Source organism: Prionailurus viverrinus, chromosome C1 (assembly GCF_022837055.1).
Source record: "Prionailurus viverrinus isolate Anna chromosome C1, UM_Priviv_1.0, whole genome shotgun sequence".
Lineage (NCBI taxonomy): Eukaryota > Metazoa > Chordata > Mammalia > Carnivora > Felidae > Prionailurus > Prionailurus viverrinus.
The window spans coordinates 92,796,291-92,822,973 of record NC_062568.1 but is presented as its reverse complement, the minus strand read 5'-3'; the positions used below and the strand labels follow the sequence as shown (position 1 = coordinate 92,822,973).

Below are 26,683 nucleotides of genomic sequence, written 5' to 3'. Positions count from 1 at the left end.
GAGAAGAGACTTTATCATTCTAATTTCAGTAAACAGACACTGTATGTAGTTCAACTGCTCCCAATTATAATTCAAGACCTTCAGGGACAGGAATAACATTTTACATATCACACCACATCACTATACCCTGCACAATACAGAATGCACTCAATGAATATCGAATATTGTCGAAAATGATGATGTTTAATGAGGATGATATTACCTTGTTTTACTTCTAATGATACTGTGTGTAATATTAATGCTGAATGACTTAAATATTCATAAGAACTTTCAACAGAAAACTATTTTTAAGCAAGTATTGTGCCATTAGAAACATAAAGCAATGGACTGATAGAATATTTGCATAGAAGATAAAAGCACCGTTAAATTGATTTCCACTCTTAGAAAATGAGATTTTGCAAGCTTCTCCTTTAACTGACATGCCCACCAAATGTATCTCATACAGGAACACGTCAACTTTTAAGCCATAAAGTTATCTATCCTAAAATATCCTGGGAATTTCTGGAGATCCATAGACCCACTCCTAGCAAGGCATTCCATTCTTCCCACCTTTTTTCTTCCCAGGGTTACCTAAAAGAAAAGTTCTAATGAGGTGCATTAGTTATACTTTTGAAAGTCAGAGATGGATTATATAGTTAATTCTCCTGAGGGCTTGTGTCAGATCAGACAGAAGCCTCACCTATTTGCACCTAAATGGAAATTAAGGATAAAGCAAGAATATCACATTTTTTTCTGGCACAATTTACATAATACCTGCTCTCTCTAGTCAGGCAAAGCTCATAGAATAAGACCCAACTGAAGATTTCACTGAAGAAATGTTGCCAGAAATACTGTCCTGGTGTGCTTTTTGACATTAAAACTATTATTTTTATCCCTAACCTCTGAAAGCAGCAGGAAGCTATCACTTGAGGTGCTTCTTTGTCATAGAGTGGGATGTACATTCTGACAAGCCACTCCGAGCCACAGTGGGAGTGGTGAAGCAAAGGGCTGTCTGGTGAAGATACCTATAACCCTGTCAGATGATTCATCTTGGTGAATGAGGGAAGGAAAAATTCAGATAAATTAGCAAGAAATGGGCATGATCCTAAAAGATAATCAGAAAAGTCATTATATAAATATATATTTAAATTTAAATATAAATAAATATATAAACATACATATGCATCACAAACTTGCATAGCCACTCTTCATGCAAAGTCACTGTGCATTTAAAGAATAACGAATTGGGCAAGTTGTGGCTCCCGAGACAAACGCCTCTCCTACAGGTCTTCCAACTTGCCCTGACAAATAGTCTTCTAGATCCCACCTATGGTCATCTTAGTGCTCCCCTGTTGCCACAGGGAAGGAAAAAATATAAAACTAGCCACGGACCTGGTTTCTTGTTCCAGGTCTGCTGCTCCCGGGCAGTGTGGCCTTGTGAAAGCCCTTTGGTTATCTGTGACACCATTTTCTCACATGCAAAATGCAGTGGCTAGATACTGGAGGTAACTTTCCTCCTGAGCACCTTAGACTTGCTAACTATCCTGTTCATTTCCACACTATGACTCACCTTCCTGTGTCACACAACAACTGTTCTCTTAGAGAATATGGATAGCAGAGACTGGCCACCTTGTACACAGCCACATGACAATGAACAGCTGGCAAACACATCCTATGTTCTTGATTACACTAATAATGAGATTATCCAACCCCTTCCAAGCAGCCCTCGTCTCCAAGATACCAGAAAACCAGTTTATAGACTCTCCCCATCACCACAAACACTAACCCTGAAGCATTCTAACCATAACTCTGGCTACACAACACAGTAAGCATGCCAGTTTCACAGTGTGACATGCCATGAAACTCAGATGATTTTGTGCACCCAGAACTATCCCAGATGCTGGTAAAAGTGTCAAGCAACTGTGCTTCAGGCCATTCTGGAAATTCAGTTCCAAATGAAAGGCTTTGAACTTGTTGGGATGAGAGGGGTTCCAGGAGTTCCTTGTGAGGATCAGCTCTGGGTTCTGGCTGTTTACATCCTCTCTGCCAAGTTTATACTGTCTTTCCAGGGCCTGCCTTTCATTATGCCAAGGACAAAGTCTTAGTTCGGTAACTCTCTAAAACTTGCTAATTGTTTGAACTTTACAAAAGGAAAATAGGCCTCAAGCTCAGTTAATAGGCAACACTAATTAGGGTGAATTTAGAATCATGTCTTGTTTTCTTTGTGTCCATGATTCCTTCCTATTTATGCAAGTGAAATGGTTTTCCATTTCCAGCAGGGTCTTCCTACCAGCAGGGATTTCCTTGACACTACTGTTTCCTCAGACCTCTGCACTAGGGCTCACTCCTTCCAGGCTGAGATCTCCAAGCTGGGCTTACACTATGCTCCGGTTATTTTCCCGAGTGGCTCATGGACCCAGCTGTCTCAGTGCCCTCATGTTCTCCCAACAATCCTGGCCTGCCTTCTACCCCTCTGCTGCCTCCCCAGCAAAGAGCTCACTATAAATCCACGGACTGAATATGACTGGGAATAAGGTCCCTAGGACCTCAAGAGGTTAAGTCAATCCTCAGTCATTACAGCTTGCATGGCTCAGTCGGGATCTGGACCCAGGCTGTTGGTCTCTTAAAGGCTTTAAGCTCACCCATAATCCTCTAGTGCCTCTCGTCAGGATACCCATAATCCATTGCTGAACCTCACTGGAATATCCAAAATCCTCTGCTGTACCTCACTGGAGTTCCCATAATCCTCAGCTGTCTCTCATAACAGTATCCACTGAAGCAAAGGATCTCTCCATTTATCTGAATTTTAGTTTCTTTCAAGGACCAACCCACCTTCCACATTCTGCAGAAGGTCAACATGCCTCCTAAGCAAAAGGGACCAGGCCAGCTACTCTGGAGGAAATGCTGGTGGCAGGATAATGAAAACAAGACCCTGGCTGCAGGATGCTTTAGCATGATGAGCAAGAAAAGAAAAACATATAGCTGAATCTAATGCCTAGTCGTGTAATGGTTCTCAACCCAGACTATGAATTAGAACTGACTTGGGGAGATTTAAAATTTTGGGTGCCCAGAACACACACCAGATCAATTAAATCAGAATCTCTGGGGTGGAACCAGGATATCACTAATGTTTAAAACTCTCTAGATGACTTCAAGGCATAGCCAAATGTGAGAACCACTGGTGTAGAATGTAATTAATGCTACCCCTGCAAGACTATGGGACTTGGAATCAAGAGGCTAAGTTGACTGGAGCCTAATGCTGTATGACCTTTAGAAAGTCAAGTGCCTCTGTCAAACTCAGTTGCTTTAAAGTGAACATGAACTTATTGTATTTTCTATTTTGAGAGGTTAATGTGAGGATCAAATGAGATGGTGTTGTGAAAGTCTACACTGTAAAACAGAATATTAATTGTTACTGTGGCAATTTTCACTACTGTTTCTCTAATGGTGTTGTCTAGATGTTTGGGAAAAATAGGTAATAAGAATTCGTGGAGGGGTGCCTAGGTAGCTCAGTTTGGTTAAGTATCTGAGTCTTGATATCAACTCAAGTCGTGATCTCGTGGTCATGAGATTCAGCCCTGTGTTGGGCTCAGTACTGAGTATACAGTCTCCTTGGGATTCTCTCTCCCTCCCTCTCAACCCCCCCCCCCCCACTTAGGTGCATTCACACGCATTCTCTCTCTCAAATAAATACATAAACATTTATATAAAAAAAGAATTAATGGAAAAGAAAAAATACAATAGTAGGGCTAGACAAGTTAAATATAGTGACCCAAGAGAAATACAACCTAAATCAGATCGTAGGAATACATTTACAAGTTATTTTGTAAATGAAATAAAAAGGTTGTAAGAGCATGCTTGCAATGAAATTGTTTTCAGACCATCACTTATAATTACCACAGAAGTTTACTTACTCAGACTAAGATGTAAGCTTGGCATTAGTGGGGAGAAATGGATTTAACTGTGTTAATTTATTTATTTCTATGAAAAATTTTTTAACATTTATTTATTATTGAGAAACAGAGACAGACAGAGCATGAGCATGGGGGGTTGGGGGCAGAGAGACAGAGAGACACAGAATCCGAAGCAGGCTCCAGGCTCTGAGCTGTCAGCACAGAGCCCAAAGTGGGGCTCGAACCCACAAACCACAAGATCATGACCTGAGCCAAAGTCAGACGCTTAACCAACTAAGCCACCCAGGTGCCCCTGATTGTGCTAATTTATTTAGTTCAAAAACAAAATTTATTGGGGGAGAATGACAAACCAACCAAATAGAAACATGCCTGGAAAAATGCATTTTGATCTGTTTACAAAACAATGCAATCATCATGAATGAGGATCTATCCTTGGCTATTCATTTAAACAGGTAAGGGAAGAATATAAGCCATTGTAAGACCCCAGTTCAATGAGCTTGCTCTAAATTTCCTTTCAACCTGTCAGTTTGCCACTTGGTACAGTCCACAAAGGACATGCAGCAAATGGTGCTGGGACAGCAGGCCATGACTTCAATAGTTCATTTTGATAGTATCAGCCTGAGGTCTGAGCCCTGAGAGTACTAGCGGGGGAGGGCCAAGAGGAACAATGCTTCCTCTCTCCTCTGTATGCATATGATGCCTGGCAAAACAGAGAAATGATGGCTGTAATTTGCAAGTTGCATTTGCTCCTTTTTTTCTTCACTTCTTTATCCCTATGCTACTTCGTAAGAACTCTCTTCCCTGGCACTCCTGGTCAAGAGGGAGTCTCACCCAGACTTAACCCAGAGGCTTATAAACTCCTAAATTCCTTTAGAAAAAGTGTTTTCCTTTCCCCTTCCACTCTAAACCCCACATCCTAAATTCCAGTGTTCTGAGACAAGCAGTAAGAACAAAGCCCACAGATTTAACCAGTTCACACTAACATGTGAATGATCTTCCCTTGAGTATTTTATATTCTGGAATCTTTATTTCTTACATGGGATGGTGCTTTAATGGATGGAATTTCAGAGAACCATATCTAAGGGAGAAAATGTTGGCAGATAGGGTCTGGGGATGACAGATGGTGTAGTAGGAGGAGATATTACCACAAAGGCCAGCCCTATCTGGGAACCTGACCTGGGTTCAGCACTCTTGAAATGTTGACATTTCTAAGCATTCCATCATTTCCTCCAATTCTGAACTTTTAGGTTCTCAATAGCCTCCATGGCGCTAGTCACTAAGGTAGACTAGAGTGGGGGCAGGGTAAGAGGACAATCTGCCTGTGTGAAGAGAAAGAATGGATGAGTAGACAGGGCTACAAGTGTCATAAGAATACTAGCGACTGTGTGTTGAATACATAACATGTGCTGAACACGTTACCATGTGCTATCCCCAGTTGTTAGATGAACCATATGGGGAAGCACTTTAAAAACGACAGCCTTTCTAGTTAGCCTTATTAGGCCCATTATGGAGAAGAGAAATGGGAGACTCACGTTAAGTTGCCCAAGCTGACAAAACTGAGTGAGAAAAACGAGATCCGCTCCCAGGTCTATCTGACCCCGAAACTTTGTCTTTAATCCCCCTTCATATGTTCTCCAACCATAATCCTTTATATGCATAGTCTCTAGAAAGTGAGGAGCTGCTGAGAGTTCACAGCATCCTTTTTCATGATCCACAACTTTCCTTTCCTCAGACTGTTTCTTCCCATTATTAATCTGAATGAGCTCTTACACAGGAAAAGGAAGAAACACTGAGCACTGTTTGCATCTCTATTAGAATGAGGGGCCAACAGACTGACATGGGATGGAGGGGGCAATGCATGTTCATTGAACTTCTCCACTATCTCCACCCTTTGAGAGCCTGAGGACTTACCAAGCCCAGTGCACAGGAGGCAAATCCTCTGCCTTTGGGCACTGGCACAGCTGGCATAGGCCTTTAGCATCCTCAGCTTCAGTAACCTCTTGTTCCAGGCAATAGAAAAATAGGAGCAGGAGGGAAAGCAATCATTGAGTTGCCGTTGACCTTCTACGTTCCCCTCCACCTATAAATCAAATGTCCTTATGATGCTACTTCCTCCACTGCTCTTCACAGAGTTGGGCTGGCTAGAAAAGATCTCCAAGATCACAGAGTTGGCCCTTTAGCAATGCTAGTGACGTTAGAATCACCTGGAGACATTTTTAAACACACCAAAGCCAAGGCTCTTCTGCTGGAGAACAGGTTCTAGGTCAAGGCTCAGGCAGGTTGAGACCTAGAACACAGCCTAACCCCATGTCTTTCAGCTGAGTTCTGGGAAAGACACATTCTGGAAGTGGGCCAGAATTCTCAAGCCCAGAAATTGCTGTACAGAGAGCAAAGACAAGCTCCTGAGCCTGCAAGGACTGTGGTTCTGCTCCTCAGACATGTTGGACAGGCCAATTAACACCTGAATCCTGCAATGACTTCAATGCAGACAGCAGACTCCTAGCCGACCACTCTCCTCTCACCCCACACACCATGATTCCTCTTCATTGCATTGCAGTGCTTGGTGTGCAGATGAAATCAATAAGGACAATACAGCTGAAAGGTTACTGTACAGGAGCTCTCAGTAATGAGTGTGTGAGTGTGTGTGTGTGTGTGTGTGTGTGTTGTCCAGCAGATGCTTTCCACTTCTTTCTTAACTATTTCTTAATTCCAAAATTGTACATTTGCCCCCACAGACTATTTTATCTCCATTTTAAAAGGCATTTAGCCAAGTCCTAAAACAAAGAAAATTACAGTTTTATTCCTTCAGGTGAGTTAAGAAAATAGGATCAAAGCTCACAGACTGATATCATCGTGATTTTGCTCTGTTCAAATTCATTTATTTCTAAGAGGAAGAAAGAACTGATGTGCCTGGTTAATCATGTGAACTACCCAAAGTGTCTGCATGAGCTACACACTTACTAAAGGGCAACATCTTTTGGTTTCTACCTACAGAAACTTTTGACCTTAGACATGTACTGGGTATTCCAAAGTAAAGTGTGGCCCTTCCTGAGATGAGTTGAGGAGAGCAGCTCTCAAGTTCATTGGCAATAATCAGCTCACCTGTATGAAAAGAAGGTGCTTCTCCAGGGCACCATTTTATTCATAAGTTACATTTGTTTTAACAGAGAGACCATATTCTGCTTTGACTTGGTAAGAGTTCCGTTCAGGGTCAAAACATCTAACAGAGAAAGTGTTCATGTCTGAGCACAAAATTTAGACAGAAACGGAGAATGAGAAAGTCGAGTCAGAACCCATTAAACCAGGGAATTTAAATTCCCGAGAAGAACGGAGGTAGTTATTTAAACTCTGAGTGCTATTATTTAAAGTCTCTGTTCCTTTCAAAGTATTTAATATGACTTTGGCATTTCATAGGTGAATGCTCTCCTCAGTCAGATGTCACCATATGAGATTGTTTTGAAAACTTCTGGAATTCTGGAAAGTCTTCTGTAGAGTGCAAAATCAAAAATTCTTCTTATGGAATAATTTCAAAGAGAAAATGATTTTATGAAAGACAATGTTCTTAGCTGTCCTGAACCTCATCACACACTTTGGTTTTGAGAAATCCTGTCTCCTTTACCTAAATTTACTATCTGAATAGAAGATGTTGCTTAAAACAAAACAGAATAGGACAAAAAGAGGAAGGAAACCATTTCCTCGAGGAGCAGTTTCAGCCATTTAAGACTTAACACACAATAAAAATACTCCTTTTATTACCATTACTCACTTCAGCAGCTACTCAAAGTTCACAGCAATTCAAAGAAAAGGCCAAATTTCTTAAAGCGGAATCAAAGGCATTTGAGATTTCCTGAGATTACAGGTCACAGACATACATAAAAAAGCTCAATAAAAATATTTCATATTCCATTGTGTATTATAATTTTATAAATGCCTATGCAAAGACTTAGCCCTCTATCAACAGACACTCAATAGAATTTTAAATCATTTTTTTTTCCAACTGGTATGCACTCACAGAAGGTACTCACTTTTGATCTGTTTTTGCATTTGTTTACCACATTCTATTTAGATTAAAAAAGAACAGGAAAAAAAAAACCCACTTTTCTAAATCACTTGTATGAATTACAAACAAGCTCTTTAAAGAGTTCTAAAGAATTCAGCTCTCTTGGCTAATTAACTGCCAGAGCGCTTACTGAGATAAATACTGTGCATGAAAGAATCAGTATAGATGCATATGCATGCACTGGGCTGAGAATGGGGCTCTGAACCTCAACTCTTGTTTTCTCCTTTGCAAACTGTGGGAACAGGGGTGGTGGAATGGATGGATACTAAAGTACCTCACAGGTTCCCAACATACTGATGGACCAGAAGAGTCAAAATGACTCATCAAACTTGGGGAAAAAAATGACAAAACGAAAGAGATCATCCTAAAGAGGGGTCCGGAGAGCTCAGTCTGTTATGATTCCTTCAGGTGATTCTGCGACTCAGCCAGGAAATGGAGCCAGGAAACTTGTAGCTTCTAAAAATCACAGGTATTTCAATTTTGCCTTGCATTTACATATATTCATGAAAAATGGTTTTATGTTAAAAGTTTGAAAATATCACACTTGAAATACACTAGGAATATTGCTATTGAAAAGAGCTTTCTTAGAAAGGTAACTTTTGTAATAGATTGTTTAATATAATTTTTCGAACTTAACTTTTCTTTCTAGTGCACTGAAATTTTTTTCACTGAATTTTTTTAATGTTTATTTTTTGAGAGAGAGAAATAGACACACAGCACAAATGGGGGAGGGGAAGAGAGGGAGGAAGACACAAAATTAGAAGTAGGCTCTAGGCTCCAGGCTCTGAGCTGTCAGCACAGAGCCCCACACAGTGCTTGAACCCACAGACTGCGAGATCATGACCTGAGCGCAAGTGGGACGCCCAACCGACTAAGCCACCCACGTGCCCTGAGTACACTGAAATTTTTGAATTTGCTTCAGTCATTACAGGGAAAAGAAGTGAAGTTTAAAGTCAAAACTTTCCCACTCCTGATAAGAATTCTAATTTGTGAAATAAGTAACATCTCTGCTTGGCAGGTCTTGAGCTAAATCCTAGCCTATGTCAGGTGCTTTCTGTGTACATAAAAGGGTCTGGATATATTCTTGATGACTGACAGATTTTAGGATAACTAGAAAGGATCCCTTTCCCCAAGCCATCACCTGGTTCATCATATCTGAGAATACTTTGAAGGAACTGCTTAAGGAAAAGTCATTTTGATTTTCAATTAAATCACTTCAAATGGAAATGATTTGGGTAACACACTAGATTGCTTTAAACACAATCTACAGCATCAATGACTGAACATAAGCCATAGTTGGAAATAATGGAGCTGGACTCAGAAAACACACAGCTCAGGGGTGCCTAGTTGCTTGAGTGTCCGTCTGAGTCTTGATCTTGGCTCAGGTCCTGATCTCATGTTTCTTGAGATCGAGCCCTGTGTCAGGCTCCTGGCTGACAGTGCAGACTCTGCTTGGGATTCTCTCTCTCCTTCTCTCTCTGTCCCTCCTCTGCTTGCGTTCAAGCATGTGTGTGCTCTCTCCCTAACTAAATAAATAAACTTAAATAAAAAGAAAAGAAAAGAAGAGAAAAGGAAAGGAAAGGAAAGGAAAGGAAAGGAAAGGAAAGAAAAGAAAAGAAAAGAAAAGAAAAGAAAAGAAAAGAAAAGAAAAGAAAAGACAAAACACAGTTCAGGGGTCTCCACGGAGATGGGACAGAGTAAAGGGGTAAAGAGAGGGAGACTCAGACACTGATGCAATGTGCTCTCTGCTAGGACAATGACTTAGGCACCTTTTGGACACAACTCTACATTCCATTGTTATGGTGATCTACTCACTGCTAAAAGGGTACAAAAGAGCTCAGGCAACCTAACAAGGGTAATGTGTAACTTTTGGTAATATGTAATTTAACCTCTCTGTGCCTCCGTTTCATCTTCTGTAAAATAAGGAAGATGATAGTACCTACTTCAAAGCGTTCTTGTGAAAATCCAGTGTGTTCATCCTTGTAAAATGATTAGAGTACGACCATCCATAGTAGGTGCTCAGCAAGTGTTGGCCAGCAGTAGGTCAGAGTGCATACCGTCGCTAGAGGCACTTGGTGCCCATACTCTGCATAGACCAAGCCATGCAGGACTGCAAAGAAGTGTCAAAATCCCAGAGTTCTAAGAGCAAGAAGAAACCCTAGAAATCCTCTTTCTGTTTTGAGGATTGGCTTTAGACTAGCATATTTTATGTAGTCCATGTATAAAAAAATAAGCCATTATTTAAGACTAAAAAACCCATAAAAACTTGAACTTCGATCTTCCTTTGAAACATAAGACCACCTGCCTACACTGGTGACTTCTGGGTGGGACTGTTTCCCTGAGACCACACAGAGGCTCTCAGGGTGACACTCTCTCCACCACTCCTGAACGCCCTTTGGCATTAAACCGGGTGTGGGTTGCCAGTGCACAGTTTTCAAAAGCAAGGCTTTTGTCTTTTAGCAAAACAAACAAATCAACCCAAAAAAAACCTCTCTCTGTACCTGTTTCCCTACCGAAAGTAGAAAAATAGAACGTGAACCCTTAGAGAAGATTTGACCTTTCTCATACCTGGTCCACTTGGGCTATTTACACGATTTGTTATAATGTAGGTATTGCATTTGTGATGTCTCATCTGGTTCAACACCTCTTCTCTTACAAATAAGAAAAACGAGGACCCCAGGGAGTTTAGGTGACCACCTGAGGTCCCAAGTCTTGTTAGTGGTGGAAGTTGTACCCACGTGCAGGTCTTTTCCCCCCCTCATCGAAGTTCCTGCTTTTCCAGCCACTGTCTTCTTTGTAGCTACTGTAGGTTCAGTCTGTGTTCCATATGAAGAAGCAGGACAGGAAGCCTACCAGCTGCGACAAGAAGGCACCCCAGGCTGCTACAGACACCAGAAGCCTGTACCCGGGGTAATTCATTAGCAGTGGTAGGATTATCCTTTCTCAGTCAGGTTTCCTGTCTTAAAGAGTCTTTTTTTTTTTTTTTTAAGATTTTATTTTTAAGTAGTCTCTATACCCAATATGGGGCTTAAACTCACAACCCTGAGACCAGGAATTGCATGCTCTACAGACTCAGTCAGGTGCCCCCTGTCTGCCCCCCACCCTTTTTTTCTGTTAAATATTCTGATGGCTGAAGCAGAGGAAATGACGCCCTCTCAAGCAACTGCTCCATTTCATCTATGCTTAATCACACCTCCCTTTCATGTCTAATCACGATTTCTTTTCTTACTTCACTAAATGACATGGTGACCCAGGTGATGAGAAAACATAAGATGACACATAAGAAAACCCTAGACGCTTAAAGTGAATGAGCTGGAGAAAGAAACAAAACAGAGGAGAAATTGCAGCTGTTTCTACTTGTTCAGGTTCCTCCACGGACAATCTTTAAGTTTTCCCTTTCCTGCCAGCGAAATGAGACTGTCCTACGTATCAGGCCTAGCGCTTTCCCTACGTACACACAATGATGCTATTTCTCTTACACACAATGATGCTATTTCTCTTACACATGTGGCTTTCCTACCCGAGAGATGACAGGCGTGAACACTACCGGAATTACTAATTTATCTCAGTTTACTTACACTTCTTTATTTATTTTGTATTTTGACAGTGATTCTGTGACCTGGGGGGTTTTAGAGTGTGCTCATTCCCCACCATACCATCAAACTGTCCCACAGACAAGGGCTCAGTTTAATTCTATAGATCTCATTTAGGAAACTCAATGATCTATCTCCAGTTTTACCACTGAGCATTTGCCAGAGTTGAATCAGGCCTCTTAGACATAAAGGTGAAACAGGCTCACCCTGAGAAAGGAGCATGATAATATCTATTTTAGAGACTGATGGAATGAAAAAATGAGATCCATTCGGTGCCCTTTGTAAACTATAAAGCACATGTGTGTCCTATGTGTCCTAACAGTCAGATGTCGTATTAAAACACTAGGGATAAAGGTGTTCTGAGAAAGGCAGGCTGTAGGACTCAGGAAGAAGCTCATGACTCCTGATTCCATTTCAAGAGACAACAGAGACAGAAATAAATAAATAAATAAATAAACAAAGGGAAAACAGATTATTAAACATAAGTCCTAGTCAGGAGAAAGCGCCTCCAGGAAGAGCAGTGTGGTAAGTTTGGTGCCATCTTCCTGTGTGTTCCCAGAACCCATCTATGCAGGCTGCTCTTTTGTCCCCTATCACACTGTTGCATGTATTTCATTATTTGCCCTCCCTCCCTCCCTACTCTTCAGCATCTTATAAATTGAGCTTTCCAGGAAAAGGCCTCTGTGAGGCAGGCATCTTTGTATCTCCAGCACTTAGCTTGCTGTTGGCTAGGAACTTCCAGCCTGCTGGGTTAATGTTACTTAGTGTGACAGACAGACAATGCCCTTGCCCCCCCACCAGAGATGTCCACAACCCAGTCCCTAAAATCTGTGGCAATGGCACCTCATGTGGCAAGAAGGACTTTATAGATGTGATTAAATGAAGGATCATGAGATGGGGAGATAATCCTGGATGTGCCCCACGTAATCACAGGATCTCTGTAAGAGGGAGGAAGGGAGGAGGGTCAAACTCAGAAAAAGGAAACACGACAATGCAACCAGAGTTTGGAGTAGCCTAGTTTGAAGGTGGAGTTAAAAACCATAAACCAAGGACTGCTAGAATCTGGAAAAACTAAGGAATCAATTCTGTCTTGAGGCATCAAGAAAGAATGTTATCCTTCCAGCACCACTAGTATAGACTTTTGACCTCCAGAATTATAAGAGAATAAATTTGTGTGGTTTTAAGCCACTAAATTTATAATAGCTGAAGTAGGAAACAAAAACACTTAGATAAAAAGTAAATGCGTACCTGTCATTTGAATGAATGGGCACAAGAACAAAAAGAGAGAGCTCTGAATAAAAAAGGGAAAGACCTAGATTCAGGTTCCAACAATGAGCTGGGTAACTTGGGCCCCATATGTAATCTCTCTGGAACTCCTTGTGAAGAGCCAAGGGCATGGAGACAGACTGATTAGGAGTCAAGGCGCTCCTAGGCTATTTCATGCTGTGCATCTTTGGGCAAGTGCTCAGCTCTCCAAGCCTATGTCCTATCTATAAGATAGCAATAGTGACACAACTGTTGGGGGAATGAATGCGCTCCAGTCTAGTTACATTTAATGGGACTCTGAGTTAGGCGCATGTGAAACTAGGCACATAAAAATGTTACTAATGTCAATTCATGCACAAACCTTGAAACCATGACAATTCTCCAAATTAAAAATGAGTGAAGGCTTAAAAACTGTGAACAAACTGAGGGTTGATGGGGGGTGGGAGGGAGGGGAGGGTGGGTGATGGGTATTGAGGAGGACACCTGTTGGGATGAGCACTGGGTGTTGTATGGAAACCAATTTGACAATAAATTTCATATATTGAAAAAAAATGAGTCAAGGATTGCACAATCGTAAAGCTGGTAAACTGTGAACCACTGGCTGCCACATGGTGGGTCTGCTTCAGCTGCTGAACAGAAACACCCACTTGTCCTTTGCGGGAACCCATGCTGAATAATGCAAGTTAGAAACAATACAAGTAACAAATTATGAGAGGTCTCCAGGAACACACCCCTAGAACAAAATATGACCACCCTTTAATGCATGCAAAGCAATTACCATGGGTCTGGAACACAGGAAGCTATTATTCTGCTATTATTATATTAACTCAGTGATAAAAGCCTCAGAATAAACACTTCCACGATGGAAAATGAACCAAACTCCAGCTTTCCCATGGGCTTTAGCTTTCCCTGGGCCTCCAGCTCCTGTCAGAGAATTCTCACAGTTGGAAAATCTGAGTCAGGTATGCTAATAACACCCCAGATTATGAAGTAATAGATTTTCCAACTCTTACCTAAAACAAGGAGGTGTTAACTGTGTGCTCTACTGAGACCACCATACACATCTTGCACACCCTCTTTGGGCCCCTCAGCCATATTTAGACTAGAATCAGTGACATGACAAGGACCTTCTTGGGACTCAATGCCAACCAGCAACACTCTTCTTTCTCTTCTCTTCATTCTGTTCCTAGAACCCTCAGAGAACAAGGTTGTGCCTGGTACATACTACAAGCTCAACAGATAGCTCTTGAATGTATAAGTGACTTTTATGGATCATACAGCCCATGTCTCTCTCCCATTTTCCAGACAATGAGCCACAGGCCAATTAGAGCAATGACTAAAAAATCCCTTCCATGTTGCATGAATTCGACTTAGTAACTGTCTCCTCCCAAGAGAGAGGAGCTAATTTCTCAAATCCAGCAGACTGGGTTATAGAGAGGAAATCATTTTAAATAACATTTTTAAAACTGTATCTGTTTTTCTAAGTAGCTTCCAGTTTCACAAAATGAATTCTGATGCTAAGTGCCCCATAATGAGGAGATCTGGAAAAGCATAAGAGCAACACTGAATTATTTAGCTCTAACTAAAGCCTGGTGTTACCTTGAGGAGGAACAAATGACTTATGTTTCAGATTCTTTTAGGCTGCACAGAACCACTTAATGAAGAACCAAGTCCTGTTTTACTTGTACCTCCATTTTCTACCAAAGCACAACTAATACTTGGGAAAACTTTAGAGCGAGGAGGACTTAAATCCTTATCCTAACTTCGGGTGACCACACATCAGGAAGAGCTGGGCAGGCGTTCCTTGTGTAAAGACCACCCCTCGAGAAGAATCTAAACCCTTTCCCTAGAAATGGATGTCAGTGATATTTTTTTCCTACTGTTTTTTTGGAGCTAACTTTCATCTCTTCTCTGAGAGCTTAAGTCAATGGCTTGCACTGTTGTCCCTGGAGCTGGAGAACAGATGTCCCCCTTATCATAAAGTAGCCTTGTATGCTTCAAGAGTCAACTACTTAGTGCACACACTTCTTAAGGCTAACCATGCCTAGATTTCTTAACTTCGTGTAATACTATGACGTTTATTATCTGGTCCCTTCTGATCTTCTTCATAACAAGTTGGGTTGTAGACTCCTGAATCCATACACTGAGGGAAAATCATGTGACATGATCTTTACCAGACAGGTTTCCATGCGTGCCTCCCCAGACACTCTTGCTTTTTAGTCAGAAAAAATCTAGGGTTGCCCAGTGTTTACCCCAAGTTTCTGCCCATTTCCTTGCCTTATTTAGCTGTTGGGGCTCCCTATGCTTAGTTGTACAATGGATAGCAGGTCTCTATTTGTGATTTTAAGTGATTTCCAGTAAAAGTCTTCAATTTCTCTATGTCAGGTGCCTGTGCTCTTTCTGTGTATTTCCCTTTCCCACCTTGCCAGAGCCGTCTCATCTGTGTGGCCAACTTGGGTCATGCTCGGATCAGAAGCTCTTCTTACCATGCTGGCTGCTTTGCTGTGTTACAGAACCATGGAATGAGGATGATCAGAAGACAGTGACTGGCCACTTTGTCTACCATTTACCAACTTGGACCTCTTCTGACTCTACAGTGCCAAAGGTGCAAGGCCACACCCATGAGCACAACATACAAGCATGACCTCATCCAACTCTTTTGAGTACCCCCAGTCTCACCATCAAGATTTTTATCTCATCAGGCCATTATTTACTTACTTTGAACTTCTTATTCTTCTTGAGACTGCCATGCAAATTCACACTACTGTACCTTTCTCTAGGCTACCCTGCTGTTGGCAACATCCTTCCTCCTGTTCTCTCTCTCTCAGGTCCCTAAGTGTCATACCTCTGAAATATACCAAGTGTCATACCTTCTTGGAGGTATGGCACTTAACTTCCCAGACAGGATGAGTCACTCCCCTCCATATTCCCAGAGAATGCTACCGATACCTCTGTTATCACCCTGACCATGGAGTATACACTAAGGTACTTTTTATTTAATTATTGAGAGAGAGAGAGAGAGAGAACACAGATGGGGTAAAGGTAGAGACAGTGAAATCCCAAGCAGGCTGTGCACTGTCAGCATGCAGACTGATGCGTGGCTTGACCTCACAAACTGTGAGATTATGACCTGAGCCTAAATCAAGAGTCAGATGCTTAAATTGACTGGGCCACCCTGGTACCCCAAGTACTATGGTATTTTTATAGGTTTCTCTGTTTCACTATAAACTTACTTTTTGCAGCTTCCTATGACCCAATCTACAATTTGTTTCACAGAGTCCAAGATATAAAGGAGTTAAATAAATATGTATGTGATTCCTTAAGCAGAGGTGACTGTATGGTCCCCAGCACCTGGGTCTGGACCACACTTGTTTATTTATCTCTGGGTCAGGGAGGACAGAGTTAGAGAAATACAAGAAAAACAAGCCAACTGGTTCCCAGCCAAGAGTGAGAAACGTGGTGTACCTGATAGACCATTATATTAACAGTTTCTTCTTTTTTCTGCTCTGGAGGCCCTTGACTCTGCAATAGATTTCGCACTGTTTCTTCCATCCTGAGAAACAAACAGACAAAATAAAGAATTTCTTTAGAGATGGTTTGATTAACATGGGGCTATTCCAGTTAGTAGAAATATTTCTTCAGTATAGTTCCAGTATAAGCTTATACCTGGAAATCTCTTTTCTCTTCTCTCTCCTTCATACCCTCCATTAGGAATCTGTCATAAAGTCCTTTAAAATTAGGAATGTCTCTGAGTTCTCTTTGTCTTTACCATTCAGGTCCCTATCATTGGCTTCCTGCATTTGTACTCATGCAAACATCTCCCACTATCCCTCTTCACTTTCAATCACTCCCCTTTCATTTGACACAATGTCACCACATTAATCTTCCTGAAATACCACTTTGATTTTCTTAAATCAATTTTCAAAGTTGGTGACGAATATTACATGAATGCATCTTCGCTGTTAACACACTGTTACATCTTTCCAGGGTGGTCTGTGTCAGCACACAAAGATCTATTCTTTCAGGTACTTTCTGGTATTTCATGATGTGAATGCACCATACATTATTTAACCATTCCTCTACTGATGGAACTTAAATTACTTCAGATTTTTTATTCTTTCAAATAATAAACATCTACACATTCAGCCTAGTGCACATTAATTAGTATTTCTATGGGTTCTAATGTAACATATATTGTATGTTATAATCCTATATTGTCTTACATTCCTACTTCCAATACCCATTCCCCATTCCCCAAAAGTAAACAGTAAAAAAAACAACAACACATTTCCATTTCCACTTTGAGACACTGTCTCATGTTGTTACTCCTTGAAATGGCAAACCCTGCATCTTCTCATTTCCATCCATCTTTCAAAATCTACTTCAATTTTACTACCAAAGAAACATCTTCACGGCCTCCCTCCACATTTCCTTGAATTTTTACAGCCTTATGCTTTACATCACTCATTCTATCATTTAAAAACTCCCCACTTTAATGCTCAAATTATATGCATGTTCTTTCTTCTGAAATTAATTACAATATTTGGTATAAAACCATGTCATAGATTTCTTATGTGTCTCCCCCCAACTACAGATAAAGTGGGTACTCAGTAGACAGTTGCTATATGAATCCTTTGTTAATGCATTTTTAAAAAGTATTAAGTAGTTACTCTGTGCCAGGCATTGATCATGTATATTCAAACTGTATTTGGATGACCTTGTCTCTGGGGCCCATCTGTGAGGATACATGGACCATACTCTTAGGGGAAGACACCTGAGCAGGATGCTCTGAACACAGTGAGTGCTCTCTTGCCCAGAACCTGAGTTGGCTGTTTCTATCAGTCCCATCCTGAAGACTGTATTTCAGTGACTCAGTATGATACTAATTTAAAAGACCTGAGGGAAAGCAGGCTCATCCAGCTTCTTTCTCTCACTAAAAGCTTCTGGCAAGACAAATTAAGGGCTCCAGGAGACGACTGAATTCATGAAGTGGCAAGACCATTACAGTAAACAAAGGAGTACAGTTCCAAATGCCAAACTTTCTTTTTTTTTTATATATGAAATTTATTGACAAATTGGTTTCCATACAACACCCAGTGCTCATCCCAAAAGGTGCCCTCCTCAATACCCATCACCCACCCTCACCTCCCTCCCACCCCCCATCAACCCTCAGTTTGTTCTCAGTTTTTAACAGTCTCTTATGCTTTGGCTCTCTCCCACTCTAACCTCTTTTTTTTTTTTCCTTCCCCTCCCCCATGGGTTCCTGTTAAGTTTCTCAGGATCCACATAAGAGTGAAACCATATGGTATCTGTCTTTCTCTGTATGGCTTATTTCACTTAGCATCACACTCTCCAGTTCCATCCACGTTGCTACAAAAGGCCATATTTCATTTTTTCTCATTGCCACGTAGTATTCCATTGTGCATATAAACCACATTTTCTTTATCCATTCATCAGTTGATGGACATTTAGGCTCTTTCCATAATTTGGCTATTGTTGAGAGTGCTGCTATGAACATTGGGGTACAAGTGGCCCTATGCATCAGTGCTCCTGTATCCCTTGGATAAATTCCTAGCAGTGCTATTGCTGGGTCATAGGGTAGGTCTATTTTTAATTTTCTGAGGAACCTCCACACTGCTTTCCAGAGCGGCTGCACCACTTTGCATTCCCACCAACAGTGCAAGAGGGTTCCCGTTTCTCCACATCCTCTCCAGCATCTATAGTCTCCTGATTTGTTCATTTTGGCCACTCTGACTGGCGTGAGGTGATACCTGAGTGTGGTTTTGATTTGTATTTCCCTGATAAGGAGCGACGCTGAACATCTTTTCATGTGCCTGTTGGCCATCCGGATGTCTTCTTTAGAAAAGTGTCTATTCATGTTTTCTGCCCATTTCTTCACTGGGTTATTTGTTTTTTGGGTGTGGAGTTTGGTGAGCTCTTTATAGATTTTGGATACCAGCCCTTTGTCCGATATGTCATTTGCGAATATCTTTTCCCATTCTGTTGGTTGCCTTTTAGTTTTGTTGGTTGTTTCCTTTGCTGTGCAGAAGCTTTTTATCTTCATAAGGTCCCAGTAATTCACTTTTGCTTTTAATTCCCTTGCCTTTGGGGATGTGTCGAGTAAGAGATTGCTACGGCTGAGGTCAGAGAGGTCTTTTCCTGCTTTCTCCTCTAAGGTTTTGATGGTTTCCTGTCTCACAACCAAATGCCAAACTTTCAAATATGGCATAAAACTACTTAGTGGCAGAGTGAGGAAACTTCAGATGAACTGGGCCAGGTCAAGTCTAGGTTATAATTGGAGAAATTCTGCCTTCACAGGGTATGCCATGAAGATCCACTCAAAATTTTAGAAGACAGTGGACATTGATTATGAGCGCTCAAAGAATGATTTGTGACTATATTTATATAAGCCATCTCTTTATGCATCCAAACAGGAGACCAAAGTCTGGCTCCCTGTATTTTCACAAGTCTTACACTATTAATGACACCAGTAAAATTAAACAGTACTTTCAACTTGTTGAAGAACTCTCATCTACTAATCATTACAATGTACTTTTAAAAGATCACTACATCTATGTGGTGGATGAGAAGCAGAGACACAGAAAGGTTAAAGGCTAACTGACAGGATCACAGCTAGCTGGGTAGGTTAGGATGAAGCCATTTTGCCTGAATATCAAAGAGCGGCTACTTTCCACTAGATCTTATTTACATACAGGAAATGATTTTAAATGAAGAAGAGTCTTAACTTCTAATCAAGAGTTACCATGGTGAACATCTATTGGGTGTTGAGCCCAAAAAGGCAAAAACACCATTTCTGACCTTAAGCTCTGAGAGTGCTCACGATCTTGTAGAAGAGACAAACTGAATTTATTTACCAAAAAAAAAAAAAAGAAAAGAAAAAGAAATAGGGGTGAAGAAAGCACAGATTCTGAAATATTAAGTGATCAGAGCCAATTTCTAATATTCTATTTCACTGTATGAAAAAAACAAATTATCTCTCAAATGGCAGCAGATTTTCCATGATGTTTGTCAAATCTATCATAAACAAAAAAAGTAATGATAATGGTGAGGAGTTGCTCACGATCAGGCAGCTTGTGTATGACAGATCAGGGACTGGCCCCCAGCATCCTAAATATCAGTCTATTTTCTCTACCTCAGTACAGAGGCTGCAGGTCTTTCTTATTTCAATCCGTATTTCATTCATTTATAAATATTTGGTTTAAAATGTGTCTCAAGTTTGTTAGATTCAGTTAAAATTAAATCTTGTCTTCTTTTAATAAGTTGAAATATACCTCTGTCAGTGCATATCTTGCTGAATTATCTCTTCTGTATAATTAAAAGTTCCATACAGAAGTTGCTAGATCAAAAAGAAAAACATCTATTCACCTTCCCCCATTTTTCTTGGCTTTATGTTGAGAAAAAAGAAAAGAAAAGAGAAAGAGGCAGGCAGGAAGTTGTTAGATTCTCAAGCAGCCAAGACCCACAGTAACACTGTGAACATCATTTTCTGGCACTACTTCATGATTAATTGAAACCAATTACATTTCCAAGCCATATCTTGGAACAGAGTTGCAGGGACCCATCCCAACCTTTGGTAAAAAATTAACTTGTCTCATCTTTTCATAACCTTTATGAATCTGGTCATAGAGAAAATAGTTTGAACCTGATGAGAAGATACGATTATTTATTCCCTGATGACATCTTCTTTCTTTTAATTCTCATTTAGCAAACATCTCTCTTCATTTTCCTGAAAATCAAAGACTGTGAAGCACCATTCATTGTCACTTGAGGTCCAATGGTATTTTACTTTATCCTATTATTTTGATAGCTGATGCGTGAGGGTGTGCATTACCAGCCTTTACATAAAATACTTCCACTATCTGTTTTTCCAAATGTGGCTAAAAATAAGCCAATTTCTTTTCCCAGGCCAGATGTGGGTAGAGATTTTCTTTTTTTCTTTTCTTTCTATTTTTACAAACTGTTGATTGGCTTAGCATCATCCTTAATCATTGTCTTTTAGCTCTTTTTTCTTATTTTTTTTTTTGGGGGGGGGGTCTAATCTGTGACTAAGTTCTTTCTTCTCCTAAATACTGGTCAAGTGGCAGTCAATGAAAAATACATAGACCTTAACTGCATTTGTTGACATGCTTTAAGCTTTAATGTATATTAAGAGAACTATTTTTAAAAAGTTAAGTTCTACACACATCAGAGAAAAAAACTAAATTCATTTGTCAACAGTGTATTTCAGATACCATAGGTATAAATGTAGGAGTTTTTGCCTTATGAAGCGCTAGATGCTGAGCAGAACATTAGACTGAAATGTTCTTTTGTGACTCCTCTGATCAGATATTCAGTTTAGCACAGGTCAGTTTTTGACAGAAATAGAACAAAATAAATGCAGAACAAGAAGCCACTCTCCCCAACTCAAACTGATAACTGATGGGGCTCTTTCAACTGAAAGCTGAACTGAGTCATATTTCAAGAAATATTTTAATGGGTGCTTGCAGATTAATCACATAACACATTAATAATGAAATAAAAATGAAATTACTCAATATTCTCTCACTGTCTCTTATGTGAGAGGTTGCAAGGTCATAATCCATTCATTTCTGCCTTATTAACAAACTCCGAGTTTCTTGAGGTCAGTGGCTCTGCCTTGTTGCTTACTTTATCTCTAGCAACTCAGCATAGCTACTGTTAGGGGATAGGTAGTCCATAAATTCTTTTTAAATAAATGAATGAATCTAAGTGTTTCTTCACTCATCCATCCCTTGGCTCCTTTTGATTTGCAAACAGACCAATATGTAAATCTGAGTGGTCAGAGAGAAGTAGACAAATGAGAGGAGCCAGCAAGACTGGAGGGTAAGTCTTACACTGACATTTGGGGCTAAAATGTCCAGCTCCTGGTCATTAGTAAAACAAACTAGCTATCTCTCAGAAATAACTCCCTGCTCTTTCTGTAACACTGAATGTGCAGTCTACTGTCAGTATTAGGCTAAACTAAGCTAAGCTAATTAGCTTAGATGGCTAGAACTGTACCTTAATGAGGCCAGGGTTCTAGATTCAGTCCCCAGCCTGAACATCCTTTAACACCATCAGACTCCTGGCTGACTAACCTCTGCACAGACAGTCCAGTGTTCTGCTTCTGGGGCAGAGAGGATAGAATTATCTAAATGAAAAACATATTTTGCATGACCTCCCATATCACTTGCTTTCAATTTCTTTTTCTCATTCCACTTCCATTGCTTTGATCAACAAGCCATTTTACCTCCCCATTTTAATTGCAGTACAAAGCTTTCTTCAAGTTTAGGAGTGGAAAGAAAAGCCTACTAATTTTCAATTCCAAGAGGAAACCATTCATGTGGAAATTTTGCTGGTTTAGTATAGGGTTCTGCCCAACTGAACCAACTTGTTTCCTCAGAAAATGAGAGTTTCCTCACTTAGAAGCTAGCATATCTAAGCATGTAGGCACGGACAATCCCCAGGTCCACTGTGACTTTAATGTTCTTAACCTAGTCTCTGCTGATCCCCACTGCTATAGTTAGGAACAGTAAATCTACAGCGAAAATAACTGAAAACTTCACAGAAACTGAAGCTCACTCTGGATAAATGTCGGAGGGCCAGAATCTCTTCTTTCTTTCCTAGATGATATATATTTTTAATTCAGCACAAATTTTGCAAGAATAATACTGTTGCCCAGAAACCACAGTGCTCTAATTCACTCGTGGGGATGCAACACCATTCATAAACAGATCGAAAGGTGCTGGTCCAATTTGAATTACTGCATCATATTCTCTTCAGGGCCATCTGTATGTGAGCAGAAAGCACCATAAATTTTCTCCTAGGCAGGCTTGTGCTGATCCTGCACTGGGAGCTTGCTGAATGGGGAGAGGCAGACATGGAGAAGGCAGGGAAGCAGAGATGCCATTCAGGGGAGAAGCCCCATTTTCCACATGGAGTTGAAGGGAATCCCCTGAATGTTAACAGGCAAATCTCAAGTGTTTTTGCTCACTGGTGGCAAAACAAAGTTGCATTTATGGATTCATGTGACTGTAGAGTTCATACTCATCCAGAGAGAAAAAGAGAGAGACTCCCATGGGTGTGAGTGCCAGAAAGAAGTGTAGCACACCAGCTTTCACTATGGTTAACACTGGTTAACACTTTGAAGGTAGGGTTTGTACTATATACCAAGAATCCTTGAGAAGTCTGTAAAATGGGTTACTTCCCTTAATTGAGTGGAGGTTTTGATTAATGCAATAATTATTATGATGATGATGTCTTATTAATACAAAATAATTAATAGTCAATATAACCACCCATGTCCAGTCTCATGAGATCAAGAAGTTAGTAAACTTCTAAAGCTATCCTTGTAAAATGAAGTTTCATAAACAAACCCAGATTTAGTTCTTTTTAAAATTTTCTCGAGTAATCCAAAGCAGGAATGTTCTTTGAGTGTGATACAGCTCAGAAAGCACTTTGAATTGCCAAGATAAGTACTTTTAATATAAATGTATTACTTGAGGGATAGATCTTTATAGTTCAGCATTCAAATGTTAGGGGAACTTTGAAGATAGCAGACAGTTCAATTTATTGTTGGCCTTCACTATTTATTCTTTTTAGCTATGTTGATATGAATAATAAAAAATACTTGAATATATCATAAGAAAAATTACTGAATTTTAATTAGAGGCTATTCTGTTCTAGAAAACTCATGTATCAACTTGGAACATCATTTTTCCATTTCTTAAAATGAGAATTTTCTAATTTTGTCTTAGTCAAGGAATAATAAAATGTGAACTGGACAATCAAGATTTCTTTCTTAATATTCATTATTAAACTTTTGAAACTTTAAATATAGCAATATAATGGTGTAACTCAAGATGAGGTTCACTATGCTTCAGACAAGTTATGCATTTCTCCATAGTTGTAATTGGCTCCTCAGCAGATAGTTATAACCCCAAAAAATACATCAAACATATGATACTCTGTTCTCTCACAGTTCAGACCTGTTTGGGATATGACCCAAATTAAATACTTGAATGAAATGATTGGACTTGATTCTCATTGGCAAACTCATCTTGAATTTGATTCTCATTTTACATATCTTAAAGGCTTTTTATTTGGGGGGGGAACCTTGACAAGTGTTAAGTCATTAAAGCTTAGGGAGGTTAAATCAACAGTGACACCGGATTTTAATAATGTACAAGGCACAGTAAGTAAAAGGTGCTAATATGGGACTTTTTTTTTTTCGGTATGTAGGAGAAGATCAGGAAAATCCAGTTGGCCCTATTTGGGATTGAACTATAGCATTAAATTTTCTGGAAAAATAAAAGTATAATTTTGGCAAAGAAGTGCATTATGAATCCATAAAACTGGCTTCTGTATCCTCATGAATGTCCATAGGGCATTTTCACTGGGCCTGCTATTTAAATCACATAGTTCTTGTGGCGTTTGATCCACGATATTTCAGAGTGGTTTCTCTTAAGCAAGTAGATAGGGCAAAACCATAGCACATCCAGAGAAGTGGTGTTATCAAATCCTCTCCCAACCTCAACTCCTGTGGCCACAATATAGTCAGTATATCTCAGTCCCTGGCACTCCCTAAAGTGGCAAAAATGGGTGTAGGGGTAGATATTCTTATCAGCAATATAACTTAGGACAAATAACTTTCCCTTTCTCTTTCTTTTCTTTCTTTCTTTCTTTCTTTCTTTCTTTCTTTCTTTCTTTCTGAGAGAGAGAGAGAGAGAGAGAGAGAGAGAGAGAGAGAGAGAGAAAGAGAGAGGAAGTGGGAGAGAGAGGAAGAGGGAGAGAGAAAGAGAGAAAGAATCCTAAGCAGGCACTGTGCTCAGTATGGGGTCTGACATGGGCCTCAATCCCACAACCTTGGGATCATGAACTGAGTTGAAATCAAGAGTTGGATGCTCAACTGAATGAGTCACCCAGGCGCCCCAGAAAAATCACATTTTCTAAGCCTCAGTTTCCTTATTTGCAAAATGGATATTTCATGCCAGCTCTACTTACCTCAGAGAGATGTTAGGAGGATTCAATGAAAAAAAATGTAAAATGCTATATAAATTGGCACTTGTTTTCACTGTGGTTTATAAAGATAGTTCTTTTAGAAGTCAAGGCCCTTTGAAATAGAGATCCTTCGGCAGTGGTATTAGAAAGGCAAAGAACAGGCTCCTTGGGATTATCAGCCAATCAAGCTAATACTTTATGGAGGCACCCACCTTTATTGCCTTTTTCCAAAAAGTATAGAGAGATATAGCACTTCTCTCCAAGTTTCAGACAACAACTGATTTGAAGAATAACTTACTGTATTGGTCATGATACAGTAGGTTATGCTTTAATAACAAACAATCCCAATAGCTCATTGACTAAAAAATAACTAAATTTCTTATTGATCCAAGGTCTGATCACCTTAGCAGTCAACTATTCTCCTGGAGTAGAGAGGTTCTATGTCCTGGTTTCTCAGGACAGTCCAGTTGATGTCTATTATACCGGTATAATTAGTAATAGCACCCTTTTTATTGCAAAAAGTGTCCTGGTTAGATCCCTGTCAGTGGAATAACTTAAGTATTCTGGCTTCTCTAACCTTCTCAGCATGAAACTTTCATCATTGCTGGGAAAAGAGAAACTGGAGAATGTTATAGGAATTTTTATTGCCTCATTCCAGAACTTCACTTCAGTTTGAAGGCTATTGGCCAGAACTAGTCACATGGACCAAATAACTGCTAGGGCTGGTGATAAATTTAGTTTTGTGAGAACCCACCAAGAAGAAGAGAACCAGTTATTGGTGCTAACATAATGGCTTCCATACTTGTATTTTCAGAACTGAAGACATATATGGAACTACGTCTCAGTGACTGTCTACTCTGCCTGTGTAACTACACAAAGTTGTTTCTAGGTGACTCAGTGTCCAAATACAAGAAAGGCAAGAAGCACTGGTCTTCTTGGCTCTTTCTTATTGGGTATTACTTATCTCCCTCTGCTGGGCAACTGAGCTGTCACTGCTGAAACTTCTCTCACTTCCCAGCTAGATATTGATTGTCACCCTTCTTTCATTCATGCCAAATTGATTGCCAGCCTATGCAATTAGTCTCTCTGAGCCTTCTGAACTGTTCACAAATGTGTTCCCTCTGATCGAAGAATCTTCAAACAAACACCTTCAAAGTCTGCCTTGCTTTGAAGAACACACTATTAAGCTTCACTGTGACAGTGGATAGTCATGTTTTTGATGCAGCTTATTTTATAGTAAATATCTGTCAACATGGAAAAACAGCCTGCACTGCCACAAAACTTTTGTAACCTTCCAAATTTTACTGGCAATGAAAATGAAAGACATACTTTCTCAGTGGTGTCAGTGGAGGGAGATATCTAATGTTTTACTACTGCTCATCCGATAGTCCTTGTTTAAAATATCATCACCATCCACGATATGGCAGTAACAGGCATGCTTGATCCTTAGAAACTCTGAGTGTAGAAATGTGTCAAGATTTAACCAGTAAAAGTGAAAACTGGGGAAAAGAAGTCAATTTAAAGTCTGCTTCTATGTTAGATTTAAAAAAAAGAAAAAAGGAAGCATCAGAGTAATATGCCATCCATATTATTTCCCAGAGTAAATTGTGGGATATCACAAAAATGCATTTTGTCCATCATCATAATCATCTCTTATTTGGATAGAGACATTTCTGTCAATTACCATAAGAAAAGGATTCCCTCCTTCCCCTCCTTGCCTATCCAAGCATCTTTCAGGCTCCAGTCTAAGTCTCACCTCCTTTTTCCCTGACAACTCTAGCCCATAGAAGTCTCTCCTTAGTCCACTGAAAAATATTTTTGCTGGAACACTCTGCAGAAAATCACCAAAGGTT

At 40.1% G+C, this 26,683-nt stretch overlaps 1 protein-coding gene across 4 annotated transcripts in view; it reads right to left on the bottom strand.

Moving 5' to 3' along the window:
- NCKAP5 (NCK associated protein 5) overlaps nt 1–26,683 on the bottom strand; it is a 969,870-nt gene that overhangs the window by 307,647 nt on the left and 635,540 nt on the right. For all 4 annotated transcript variants that reach the window (XM_047870291.1, XM_047870290.1, XM_047870289.1 and 1 more), the window contains one exon: nt 16,278–16,365. In XM_047870291.1, the coding sequence (XP_047726247.1) occupies nt 16,278–16,365 (88 nt within the window). The remainder of the gene's footprint in view (nt 1–16,277; nt 16,366–26,683) is intronic.